This window comes from Antechinus flavipes, chromosome 3 (genome assembly GCF_016432865.1).
Source record: "Antechinus flavipes isolate AdamAnt ecotype Samford, QLD, Australia chromosome 3, AdamAnt_v2, whole genome shotgun sequence".
Classification (NCBI taxonomy): Eukaryota; Metazoa; Chordata; class Mammalia; order Dasyuromorphia; family Dasyuridae; genus Antechinus; species Antechinus flavipes.
In genome coordinates, this window is record NC_067400.1 from 357,323,243 (window position 1) to 357,337,738 (window position 14,496).

The 14,496-nt window shown below is 36.9% G+C and overlaps 1 protein-coding gene across 1 annotated transcript in view; it reads right to left on the reverse strand.

The window, feature by feature from the left end:
* ACTR3 (actin related protein 3) overlaps positions 1–13,549 on the reverse strand; it is a 67,650-nt gene extending 54,101 nt beyond the window's left edge. The window contains exon 1 of the mRNA XM_051985767.1: positions 13,317–13,549. Within this exon, the coding sequence (XP_051841727.1) occupies positions 13,317–13,360 (44 nt within the window). The 5' untranslated portion in view covers positions 13,361–13,549. The remainder of the gene's footprint in view (positions 1–13,316) is intronic.
* Between the last annotated feature and the right edge of the window lie 947 nt (positions 13,550–14,496).

Genomic DNA, 14,496 nt, shown 5'->3' on the forward strand with positions numbered 1-14,496 from the left:
AGCTGTCTTGAAGAAATTTATACTAAAATGGATCTTATTTCTATGCTTTGTTTCATCTGGAAAACAAGACTGGAAATAATACAGGATTCCTTTCAGCTCTGAGAGCTTTTTAGTCTATTAGCTACTAGTTATATCTCTAATTTACTGAACCAAGGTTCACAATTTATATATAGCATACAAATTTTATACACCTTTTACTATTCCAGATGCATTATAAAGTTCATTGTTAGGAAAAATATAAAACATTTCCCATATTTACTATAATCTGTAATTGTATTACTTAAACTCTATTACTTAAATTGGCAGGAAAGGAGTCTTATAGCATTAACTTTATTGAACCATTAATTTTATGATATTATATCAAGTTTCATGGATAAATGAAATCAAAGTTTTAGCCCCCTTCTCTCCAACTAGAGAATTACCTTGCCTTCTACAAACTTTCATATCCTCTCTCTACTATGGAATATTTATAAAGTGCCTATTAGGTGCCATGTTCTCCCAACCTTCTTGATGATGGAGGCTCTATTGATATTTATCTCTCTACAAGTCTGTGAAGAATTGATACTTGCAATATTTAATTAATTAAATTGCACAGTTAAGTCCTAAATCCTGAAGTATGAAAAAAGTATTTTCCCTCTCCCTCACACAACACATGCACATAAGTAGTCAAACCTTATAGCTCCTATCTCCACAATATATCTGCTCCTCTTTCTCTGTTCAAGTTGCCGCTACTCTAGTTCAAGTATTCATAGTTGCCCTGTCAGAACCATCTCCCTAAAATGAACTCCTTGCTCTCTTTCTTAACTCTTTTGGATATCTTCACACAGAAACAAAAATATTGTACCTAAAGCACATAAGATCTAGCCATTCTCCTGCTCGATAAGTTCCCACTGCCTCTGGAGTAACACACAAAATCCTGTTTAATATTTAAAGCCCTTCCTATATCCCATAGAGATCTTAAAGACAGGAAAGAGACCCGTACGTACAAAAATATTTGTGACAGCCCTTTTTGTAATGACTAGAAACTGGAAATTGAATGGATGTCCATCAATTGGAGAATGACTGAATAAATCATGGTATATGAATGTTATGGAATATTATTGTTCTGTAAGAAATGACCAGCAGGATTTTTTCAGAAAGGTCTGTAGAGACTTACATGAACTGATGCTAAGTGAAATGAGTAGAACCAGGAGATCATTATACACTTCAACAACAATACTATATGATGATCAATTCTGATGGACATGGCTCTCTTCAACAATGAGATGATCCAAACCAGTTCCAACTGTTCAGTAATGAAGAAAATCAACTACACCCAGTAAGAGAACTACAGGAAATAAGTGTAGACCACAACATAGCATCTCCATTCTTTTTGTTTTCCTTCTCAGATTTTTTCACCTTCTTTCTAGATCCAAACTTTCTTGAGCAGCAAGATAACCGTATAAATATATATACATATATTGTATTTAACATATACTTTAATATATTTAACATGTATTAGATTACCTGCCATCTAGGGGAGGGGATGGGGAAAGGAGGGGAAAATTTGGAACAGAAGATTTTGCAAAGGTCACTGTTGAAAAACTACCCGTAAATAAAACACTATAATTAAAAAAAAAAAAAAAAAAAAAAAAAAAAAAGGACATTGACACCCACATCTAGATAGAATTATAGAGACTGAATATGGAACAACACATACTATGTTCACTTTTTTTTTCTTTTTTCTTCTGTTTTTTCTTTTATGGTTACATGTTTTTATGTGTAATTGAGGAAAACAAAAATAAAAAAAGAAGGTAAGACACATAAAAAAAAAAGTTTTAAGCTTTCACAATCTAACTCTAATTTACTTTTCAAGGCTTATTTCATATCACTCCCCTTAATATACCATCCCAAAACCATTGTCTTGCCATTACCTGAGTTCAGCATTCTAGCTCCGTCCCCATCCTGTGAGCCTCTGCATGTTCTAAGTACTTTATGTTTCACGCAAACTTTATTCTCTCCCCATTTACCACTACAACATTCCATTGGCATATTGGAGAAACATCTCACTATACTTATCATTCAAAAGAAATAATTAACAATTCATTCAAGAAAAATCAAATGGTCAATCAATAAACATTTAAGTGTCCACTATGTTCCAATCATCGTGCTAATTGCTAGCAATACAAAAGAAAAAAGATAGCCTTTGCCCTAAAGAGTTCAACAATCTAACAGGGCAGCAACAAGCAAAAAGATACATACAGGATAAATATGAAATCATTTAGAGAGGGAAAGCACTAGAAATAAGGATTGAGAAATATGGGATTTTAATTGAGACTTCAGAGAAACCAGGGAAGCCAGTAAGCAAAAATGAGGAAAAACATTCTAGTCATGGGGGACAACCAGAGAAAATGCCTTGAACCAAGAGATGTAAGGTCATGGATCAGTAAGGAGGCCAGTTTGAAGAATAATATATGACAAAGGATATGAACAGACAATTTTCAGATGAAGAAATTGAAACCATCTCTAATATATGAAAAGATGTTCTAAATAACTATTGATCAGAGAAATACAAATTAAGACAATTCTGAAGTACCACTACACACTTCAGATTAACTAAGATGACAGGAAAATATAATGCCAAATGTTGGAGGGGATGTGGGAAAACTGGGATACTAGTGCATTGTTGGTGGAATTGTGAACAAATCCAACCATTTTGGAGAACAATTTGGAACTATGTTCAAAGGGCTATCAAATTGTGCCTATCCTTTGATCTAGCAGTGTCTCTACTGAGCCTGTATCCCAAAGAAATCATAATAAAGAGAAAAGAACTCACATGTACAAAAATGTTTGTAGCAATGATGCTGTTCTACTGGCAGTGGTGGGAATCCCCTTCTGGTCAGAGCAGGTTCAATGTTAAAGACATCACAATATTAGTGGCAAAAAAGGAAGTTTATTGGCACTGAGAAGAGAATGTCTTCACAGGCAAAAGTCCTATTAGGCAGCTAAGCCCTACTCTGGACTTCTGCAAAAATATGGAGTTTAGAATTGTCCTTTATAGAAGTCTGAGGCTAAAACTTACAGTTGGAAAGAAAGCCCATCAGCCCTTTTTGTAGTGGATAGAAACTGAAAATTGAACGGATGCCCATCAATTGGAGAATGGCTGAATAAATTATGGCAAATAAATGTTATGGAATATTACTGCTCTGTAAGAAATGACCAGCAGGATGATTTCAGAGAGGCTTGGAGAGACTTACATGAAGAGATGCTAAGTGAAATGAACAGAACCAAGAGATCATTATACATGGCAACAACAAGATTATACACTGATCAACTCTGATGGATGCGGCTCTCTTCAACAATGACATGATTCAAACCAGTTCCAACTGTTCAATAATGATGAGAATCAGATACATCCAGAAAGAGAACTATGTTCCAGAAATGAGTGTGGACCACAACATAGCATTTCCACTCTTTCTGTTATTGTTTGCTTGTATTTTTGTTTTCCTTCTCAGGTTTTTTCTTTCTTTCTAGATCCGATTTTTCTTGTGTAGCACGATAACTATAAATATATATATATACAGAATGGATTAAATATATACTTTAACATATTTAACATGTATTGCACTATCTGTCATGGGGGGGGATGGAAAAAGTTGGAATACAAAGTTTTGCAAGGGTCAATGCTAAAAATTTATCTATGCATATGTTCTGTAAATAAAAAGGGAGGGAGGGAGAAAAAGAGGGAAGGAAGGGAAGGAGAAAGGGAGGGGGGGGGGGGGGGGGAGGAAAGGAGGAAGCCAATACCCCCAGGCCTAGATACTTGGAGTTTCAAGCCACTAGGTATCAGACCCAGATCTCCTAATTGAATGAAAAACATTTTAAAGGCTTCCAGAATGGGGATCAGATATCCAAAAGATCAAGGGCAGTTGGGAGGTGGGGGGAGGCAGAGGGGGGCGCGATTTGCCTCAGAAATGCCCAGCCTGGGACATATGCTCTCATAGACTCTATGGAGTTGGGAGGCCAGGAATCAAAGGACAGAGTGATTATTTTACAGATTAAAGGGGACAAAGTTTCACACCGTCATTGTAAGCACTTTTTGTAATGGCAAGGAACTGGAAACTGAGTGGAGGCCCATCAGTTGGAGAATGGCTGAATAAATGATGGTATATAATGTTATGGAATATTATTGTTCTATAAGAAACAGTGAAGATCGCGTTAGCACCGTGGATACTTTTAAATCAGCAGGAGTCAGGATTAGCAAAAGTCCTTGAATTTTATTCTTTATTGAAGGGAGAAGAGAGCTGGGGACACAGGAATGTACTTTCTCGCCTCCCCTCCGAGCCACCTTGCTAGTCCTACTCCACCCTTTAAACCCTGCCTCAATCTCCCTATCAACAGATCAAATCTGCACAGAGTAGTGGGCAGGGCCATTCTTTCTCCAAGCATATGTTAATAGAGTATTGTCTAATTGGTAATTAGCCTTAAGAGCTTGGAACTCATTATATCAACCCAGTTTCAGCCCATTACAGAAAATGATCTGCAGGGTAATTTCAGAGAAGCATGGAGAGACTTACATGAACTGATGCTGAGTGAAATAAACAAAACCAGATCACTGTACATGTCAACAGCAACAATCAATTTTGATGGATATGGCTTTTATCAACAATGAGATGATTCAAGCCAGTTCCAATGATCTTGTGATAAAGAGAGCCATCTACACCCATAGAGAAGATTATGGGAACCGAGTATGGATCACAACATAGCATTTTCACTTCTTTTATTGCTGTCTGCTTGAATTTTATTTTCTTTCTCATTTTTCTTCCTTTTTTACTAGATTTTTCTTGTGAAGCAAGATAATTATATAATTTGTTTGCCTATATTTGATTTACATGTATTTTTACCATGTTTAACATTAAAAAAAAAATAGTACATGGTGAGGAATTTGAAGGGTTTGACAAACATCATTTTGAATTTGGTCCTGGAAATGACTGTTTTTTGTTTGTTTTTTGGAGGGAAGATAGTGAAGAATCAAGGATGAAACCTAAGTTTTGGGCTTTAGGGAATGGGAAATGTTGATGCCCTCCACAGTTATTGGGAAGCTTGAAAAGGGGAAAGATTTAAAAGGAGAAAATAAAATCTTGTTTTAGACAAGTTGAGTTTAAGATGTCTGCTGAACATCCAATTCAAGTCTGAAATATAGGTGAAATTGTGAGATTGGTTAAACAGAATAGGTAGATTTGCAAAACATCAATTTAGAGATGAAAATTTAATCCATAAAACGAATGATATAATCAAATGAAATAGTATACAGGAAGAAGAGAAAAAGTGCCCAGGTTAGAACCCTATGGGATACTTAGAATGGAAATAGTAATCTGAATGAAGATCCCACAAAGGAGATTGAGAAGGAGATGCTTACTGCCCAGATATTCAGCTGCACAGGCAATCCAATGAGTCAGTCTATCACCATAGAAAGCTAAGGAATGGGGGCAGCTAGGTGGCTTAGTGAATAGAGCATCAGCCCTGAAGTCAGGAGGACCTGAGTTCAAATCTGGCCTCAGACACTTAACACTTCTTAGCTATGTGACCCTGGGCAAGTCACTTAAACCCAATTGCCTCAGCAAAAAGAAAAAAAAAAAAAGATAAGGAATGGGCCCATGGATAATTAAATAGAAGATTAAAAAAGCAAGCAGAAATACATCTAGGAAATTGATTTTTTATCACTGAAAATACTATACAATCAAAAAACATTTTTAAAACACTATGTACCAGGCACTGAGGATACAAAGGCAAGAACTGCCCTTTCCCTTAAGCAACTCATATTCTAATGGGAGAAACAAGATATAAATATAAAAAATAGATGCTGAAAAATCTCAGAAGGGAAGGATGCAGCAACTGAGGGGATCCAGAAAAGCTTCCTACAGAAGATGGAATTTGAGCTAGAAATTGAAGGAAATCAAAGAAGAGAAGTATATAAGGAGGGAAGGAATTCCAGGCAAAGAGAACAAGATGTGCCAAGGCACAAAAGACAGGAGAGGGGTCTATTGTGTGTGAAGAATAAGTATAAACTAGTGGAAAAGGTAGAAAGACGTCAGTTTAATGTGAGTTATAAATGTCAAGAGATGTTTTTATATTTGACGCTACTGTAAGAGAAAGATGACATGGTCAGCCTAAACCATTTGAGTAGAGGATGGATTAGAATGAGGAGAAACTTGAGACAAACTGCTTCCCAAGACAAAACAGGTAATTTCAAATTTCAAAGAAGGCATACCACAGATTCTGAAGAAAATGTGAGGTGACCCAAAAAGCAATGGAGAGATGACATATGGTGGATTTCATTTGGTTATAGCATATTACAGTGGTTTGGTTTGTACATAAAAAGTATCATAAAACTATTCAGAAAATGTGATTTTAAAAGAAGGTTGAAAAACTAGCCAATCATTATGTAAAAATAATAAAAAATAATAACAGATATTCAACCTAATTATGTCACTGGTACCTATGGTCTATTAAATGATCTAGAGCAGATTCTCTATAAGACACAGACAAAAATCATTTAAGATAAGTTGCAGTCTACATTACTGGAGAAAGTAAACATGTGAGATCAAAGGTCCACTGAATTATGTTATAAAGTAACAATTCATAAAATAAAACAGATAATCCAAAATTTCACTGATTCTCACTTTAATTTATTAAGGGAATTTATTCTTGTTAATGCCATTTCAGAACTTTAAAGGAATTGAAATCTTTTATAATTGTTCTATAAGACACTTTCAAAATACTTATTATAATAAAAGATTCTTGTTATTAAATGAGTCTACTGTATTTCTACCTCTGCTAGTCACTGGAACAACAACAACAACAACAACAACAAAAAATGGTACCTAGCTTCTCTATATCGAGTCTACTACCAACACTGAATCCAACAGGGAAAGCACATTCTTTTATCTTCCAAATTCCTAGACTTCTTACTTCTGGTAGATAGTTTGGAAATTCAGGCTCAGCTAGGACTGGAGAGGAAGCATTAGGCTATCAGTAAACCTAAACCTTCATTCAGGGTCTCTTTTACAAAGGATCACAAAATTTATAATTTGTTTTTCAGATTACTTCATTCTACCAGCTATTCCATCTAGCCATTCTACCCAACCTCTAAATCTTGAGATGTTCTGGGATGAAGCCTCAGCTTCCTGATTTTGAAAGTCACAAAATTCTTTTTACCATTTTAGCTTTAAATTTTCTCCCAGATTTACTCTTTTTTCTATTTCTTATTCCACCATATTACCTTATTCTTTCTTCTCTAGTCTTTCTAAAATGTCTACATTACATTGAAATCTAATTATTATCTGTTAATATCTAAGTCTCTCCCTCCAATCCCAACCTATCCTACACACTTTTGACATACTAATCTTTTTTAAATCCCATTTCATAATGTCAATTGTTCTCTCCAGTACTTATAAAGACACCATATGATCAAACTCAAATCTTCAGCCTCAAAACCAAGGTCTTCAATAACCTAGCTATAAATAACGTGTGTGTGTGTGTGTGTGTGTGTGTGAGTGTGTGAATTGACCCCCTTCAGGGGCACATCAACTCTTTCCTACCTTCTTAATCTTTGTTCACAATTTTCCCAGAAATTTATAAGTATCCAAATGCTTCAAGGCTCAACTCAAATCCCTCCCCTATCAGGAAGTCTTTCCTAACTACATCACCTTAGTTCTCCTAACTAATCCCTATAATACTTATCTGTAGTATACATTTCAGCAGGAGACACTTTCTCACATAGCATTATATGTATGTTTTACCTTCCCATTAGGATCATAATTTTATGAGAAAAATGTTATTAGATGCATTTTTAGCTCTTCAAAGCAATTAGTATTAAGAATAGAGCAAAGACTCAATTCAACTGTACAGTTAATGCCATTTTTGCTAGCTGTTACAAGCATATCATTTTTGCATGATTTACAATTACCAAATTACTTATATAACTGAATTATAAAGAAGTTCCACTATCGATTTAAAATTCTTTCCCAAAATTCCATTTTTTCATTAACAGACCCCTCCAAAAGAAAACCAAGTAGTGTGGGGATTCATACATCCAAAATATCAAGGCCCAAAACACTATGCATTTTCACAGCCTATGTCAAAAAAGATTACTCCATCCATATGAAGTCCCAAAAAGCAGCATCGAACACTTTAAAATAGTATGTTTTGATAAAGTAGAATTAAAAAAAAAAAATCATCACTACCAAAATTTAAAAAAAATAACGCTTCTATGCAAATGAATTTCTTAAGTGGGTTCCAGAGTAAAGTAGTAATGTTTATTTATTAAACATATACAATCTGAAATAAACCTTTTTACCCAGAGTTGGAGAAAAGAATCAGAGTATAAAGGACTAGAAAGAATGCCTGAATCCATGAAATCCTACAGCAGGGACAAAACTATAAACTTATTTACATCCTAATTGGTACAACAGTTACTATAAACAGCATTGGTACAGATAAGTACTAGTAGATACATTTAATGATGACAACAAAAAGGACAACAAATATTTCAGTCCTTTGAGATAGGAAAGCATATGACCATTCATTAATAAATATTAATATTAACTAATAATCTATATTATGAGTATGTGAGACAAACTTTGTTCAGAATCCCTAAATTGTGGCAACCCATACTTCATCAATTGTTTGCCATACATGGTAGATAAAATGACTGTGTCCATATAACCAAAGGAGAAGGAAAAAAGTTTTTATGATCTTTTATTTAATGCTTTACCCTACTCAGAAATGTACATAAGCTCCTATCTTACATTTGGAAAGTTTAACTGTTCAGTAAAAAAAAAAAAATTTTTTTTAACACTAGAGTCCCACAATAAGGAAATAAGCTTTTTGATATTATCTGGTATCCACTGAAAAAATATTCTAACACAATTTTTAAAATGACATGACAAAAGGAAAAAGTAACAGTACATTATTAAAACTGATGGCATCTAAAACAAAAGAATTAGCAAGTCATTTCACTTAAATATTGGAGAATCTTGAGCACTATAGGAAATAAATTTTACAATGTGCTATAGTTCTAAGAATTTAATTATCAATAAAACTTTGAACAATTGAAAAGAAAAATCATCCTAGCATAAAGAATACTTTTATAGTCTAATTTCAATCTATAATGAAAAAATACAGAAATTTTATTTTATTCTTATGCAAGATGAATAATCTAACTTTTTTCTGGATGGTTTAAAAAAATGATTATTGTCCTGGATAAAACTTTAGGCTAGTTTGAGCCCTGACTGATTATTTCTTAATGTAGAAGGTCAGAGTTACTTTTGTTTAAATTCCCAATTTTAAATTGTTAAGAAGAAGGGGCTGGGCTTGTGGGCACAAGTCTGTAATCTCTGTTATTTAGGATGCCTAAGGCTGGTAGATCCTTTGAGTTCCAAGTCCCACTAAGGCCAAACTAAGTCTTGCACATATATATAATTATTTACATCTTGTTTCTACATTAGAATGTAAGCTCCTAGGAAAAAACAGGAACTACATTTGCCTTTCTTTGTATCCCCAGAACTTAGCATAGTGTCTGCCACATATGTGCTTAATAAATGCTTGTTGACTAATATGATGAACTCCCAGAAGTGGGAAGCCTCCAGACTGACTAAGGAGTGAAACCCAATTCAGAAACTCAACAGACCAAAGCTTCCAACATGGTCATTAATAGGATAAGGTAGTGAATGACCACTATATTTCCCTTCTAGAAGAAACAGGGAGACCAAATCTCAAAAAAGGGGGATAGAAGGGAGAATAGACAAAGTATTTTGTTGGAACTAGCAACTTTTCTGAATCTTGCTAATTCTATTCTAAGATAGCAATACTTTCAGTCTCTAAAAAGATTAGTGTCTTTCCTCTTTTTCGATTCAAACTTTGCCCAAATGACATAATAGAAAGATGGACTTGATTTATTATGTTTTACTTCTATCAGATGGGATAAATTAATTTTTAAAAAAGGCTTTAAAAATAGCAAAAATATTACAAAACAGGCAAAATTTGCCCTTGGCAATGCCTTTTAAAAGTTTCTCCAAAATTCTTGTTTCCTGTTTCTTTTCAGCAGTGTTGTCCTCAGATGTAAACTAAAATGTAAAAATAATAAGGTTTTCCACTTCTCGGGGGAAGATGTCCCAATATCAGACACCTAAGTAGAATTACTTTTAATCCAGTCACATCCACATTTTGTTCCACTAGGCCAATGCCAACTTTAAATAGTAATAATATATAGACACATAGTTATTTAAACAGTATATTCATATAAATAATATATGGCATGGGAACTAGAAAATGTGCCTTGGTAATTAAAAAAAAAAAAAACAAACAAGCCTGGATTTAAGTACAGGATTTGACACATCCCAGATTATAGACAGATAAAGAATCATATAACTAGGACTTTCCACCTTTATAGACCATTTTGTTCAGCTCCCTCTTCTTCATCTTACAAAGGAGGTTATAATATCCATTTCCTCTCAACTATGTGGAGAATCCTTTTGTGTATAACTTGGATTAAACAGTTCAAAGTCCCAACTCTCAAATTCTACCAGATTAAATGATTTGTCAGAAATCAAGCAGATATTAAGTATCATAAGCAAGATCTGAAGCCAGGACCTCTGACATGAAACATGGTTTTTTTAATGGAATTTGAACCCAACTCCTCCATTTCTAGAATCATGGCTCTTTCTACTGTATCAGCTTCTCAATACTCCAGGGCAACTCTCTACAACTGTTTCATTTAAGAATTGCATATTTGTGGAGACAGTTTCAATGTAGATGTTCCAGTAATGATGAAAATAGTTGTACCTCAATCCACCCCCGACAAAAAATTATTTAAATAAAATCAAATTGTGATTGAAGACGAAAGAACTGAATGATGGATCATTCCACCCTACCTCTTCTAAAAGTTTTCAAGCAGAATTGGAATAACTATTTGCTAGATATTATATTCTTCTCATCTATGAGATGGCTACTGACATCCCTGCCAAAAATAAAATTCTATCATCCCGCAAAGTCAAAAGTCTTGATTTTACATTTCAGAATTTATAAATATGAACTAGTTCTAATTACTCAGGTTCATAAAAAAGTTCTCTATGGAAACGTTTCTTTAAAATTAAATGCTTCTGCAATTCAAAATAAACTGGCCTTTTCTGCTAGGCACATAGGTTAAATTCAAAGTTGACACTTGAAAAATGGGGTCATGAGGACACTGAACTTCAGTCTCTTTATACCAGCATAAAATAACCAACCAGCATAAAATAACCAAAAAATTATTACAAAAAATAACAAAAATTCTAGAACTATATCAAACTTGAAAATGCCATAGCTATTTCAAAAATTTGAAATGTTATAGAAACTTATAGTACTTTTCATTATGAAAGAGATCTTATCAGAAAAAGATACATTCAGATACAGAACTACCTCTTTGCCTTCTAAAAGTAGAATCCTGTATTAGGAATTCTGCTGCTTCTAACAGTGTAATGTCTGAAACTGTAATTATAGCAGACACTGTTTTATGGGCATTAGGGTTTAAGATATCTTCTATTACTGTAACAGGTAGTACTATATAGGAACTGGATAAACATTTAGGAATAAAGATAAATTCTAAAGAGAAAAAAAAACTGGAAACCAAAAGATAATATTGGGAATTAGATATCAAGTCAGACAAATGAGAAATACTATTTAATGGGAAATAGAAATGGATTTGCACTGATATGACTCCAAAATAGCCTACTACAGACTCCAAAACTTACTTTGCAGTGTATGACCTTTAGCAAATCACTGTACCGAAAGGCCCGAGTTTTGTCTTCTATAAAATGGGGACAAAAATATTTTGAACCAATTACTCCCTGATTTGCTGGAATAGTAAAAAGGTGCTTTGAAAACTACGAAGCACGATATGTAAACAAATATAGCAAAAAGTTTTATTTTACTTCGAGATACCACAACTTATTAAAACTAAAGCATGTTTAATATATAAAGTGTTCTATAAACCACTTTTTAAAAACTCATATATATTGGCCAGGTTTGATTTATTCCAAATTGCAGTAAACTACACAATAGAAAATGAAATACTTCCAAGTTTACCAGACTTTTTGTACAATCACCTAGAGAGCTTCTTAAAAAAAAAAAAAAAAATTGCAACAGAAAGACTATACTTAAATGTTTTCTCAGTTACTTTTTCTGAGGCACAGATGCACTTTATTTTACTTCATAAAAATACCTAACACCTGCAACTCATCCTAACATGTATCTAAACTTGCTTAATTTAAAAAAAAAAATCTAGTAGATTTGTTCAGGTTTGAAATCGAAAACTACCTTATAAGGATATAAAAGATTTAAAGCAGGAAGAGGCTTTGACAAAACTAAGGAAGTTGCTGTGCGCTTGCTCATTGGGGGACTTTTTTTCTTTCAGACAAGAGAAGTAACACATGACATCTTTCACTCTAAATTAAAATGTGACTTGGTTCCCTAGCAAAATACGTAAAAGGGAATGGAGATGCTACAGCAGATTGGATGGGAGGGAGAGGAGAATATTTAGGGCTTTAGTAAGCGAGTTTTGAGGAGCTGGGGGGCACCCCCGCTGGGTTTTGGTTTTTTTCCTCCTTAAACCCTGTTCTCAATTCCCATGAAGGAAGCGCATTCCTCCCTTTCCCCAACCCACACCCTGGGCATGAGTCTTGTCAGAGCAACCTTGCAAAACCCACAACGTGGGCTCGTCTCCCCCCCCCCCCCCTTCTCTCTGTCTAGTCCTCTTCCTCCGGTCCCCACCCCTCCTTTCAGGCTCTCCTCAAGAAGGAGGGAGAGTGAGAGAGCCAGAAAGAAATGGGTGTGGGCTTTTGATCTGAGAGAAGACCCTCCCCCCAATCTTTGAGAAGCAAGGGGGTCCCCAGGTCTTCCGAGTAAAGGTGGGGGAGGAGCAGCCCGGGGAAATCGGAGTGGGGGTGGGGGTCCTTATAGAATCTTTCCTTTGTAGCCCCGACCCTGAACCCCAGAAAGGTGCTTCCCCCGCCATGTCCCCCTATACTTGGCCAGGACTGAGAAGGGCGAGGTCGGAGGGAGCCGAGGGAGGGTCCCTCTCTTTGGGGCCCCACCCCTCTCGAACCCAGCAGAGCCGGTGACAAGACACCCCGACCCGTGGCGGTGGCAACTCCCCACGCCATTCATCTCTTCCTCTACACCCTCTCCCTTTCTCTCTCACACACACCCTCGCCCCGCCATTTTCCCTCTCTGCCTGAGTTCTCCCGCACCCCTTGGGCGCTGCTCGGTCCCCGAGGGGGCCCGTCCTTGCCGCTCACCCGGTGCCACAGTCCACCACACAGGCCGGTAGCCGTCCCGCCATCTTCCGCCTCCTCCTCCTCTCGCTGCAGCCGCCGCCGCCGTCGGGTCCGTGCTGGATGCGGGGAGGACGGGGGGCTGGCGGCGGGGGCTATCTAATCATCCACAGCCGAGCCGGCCTCGCGCTCCCGGGAGGCAGAAAGGAAGCTGAAGCAGCGGCAGCGGCGGGCGGGCACGGAGGGAGGGCAGCAGCTTCGGCCAGCGGCTTCCACTTCCGCAACCCAGCCAGTCAGTCAGGCCGGCAGGCCCCGCCCAACCCGCCGCGACCGCCTCCCCGCTCTCTCTCGCTCCCTCTCCCCGCCCCACTCCGGCCCTCCCTCTCTACAACTTCTCTCCTCTCAATTCCTTTCTCGGGGAAGTCAAGATGGCCGCTGGCGCTGACGCCCAAGTCCGGCCCGGCCCAGAAGAGAACGCTACCACAGCTTCCTCCCACCCAGCAGGAGGAGACCAAAGAGCATGCGCACACGGCGGAGGCGGTGGCAGCTTCCCCACCCAAGTTTCTGGCTCCGGTCCGAGCTCGCTCTGGCTAATCCGACGCCGGGTTTTCTAAGGGAGGCGGAGCTGGGAAGTCAGCAGAGGTCCTTACAAACGTGAGGAGCCGCCTACTTTTCTTACTCCTACTGGGTTATTAGTTCTGTAGGTTGCAAGAGCTTTATGGTGCGAGGCTGCACTTCTAGCCACCTGGAATGGCTCAGTCTTAAAAAAGCAAGAAAAGAGGGCGTGGGCTTTCTCTGGAGTCCAAAGAAAAGTTATTTTAATACAAAATCAGCAGCACACGTCTTCCCATGACTTTTCCCAATAGGAAAAAGAAATAAAAAGAGATTATGGATGAGAAAAAACTGAGGCAGAATATGACAAACTATATTTTAAGTGTTCTATTGTTCTTCGTGTGTTCTTAATCTTTTTTTTTTGTCATAGACTCTCTTTGAAAGTCTTGTGAAGCTTATGTACCCCTTCTAAGACTTTTTAAATGAATAAAATAAAACAAGATTACCAGAAATATAAACTATATTGACATTTATCAAAATTCATCTGAATTATTGTGATCTATTCTTCAAAATAGTGCCCTAGAAGACAGGGCCAGATGGAGGTCACAGTGGTGTACAGCACCTCCTCATAAAATTGGGCAGTTAATCAAGG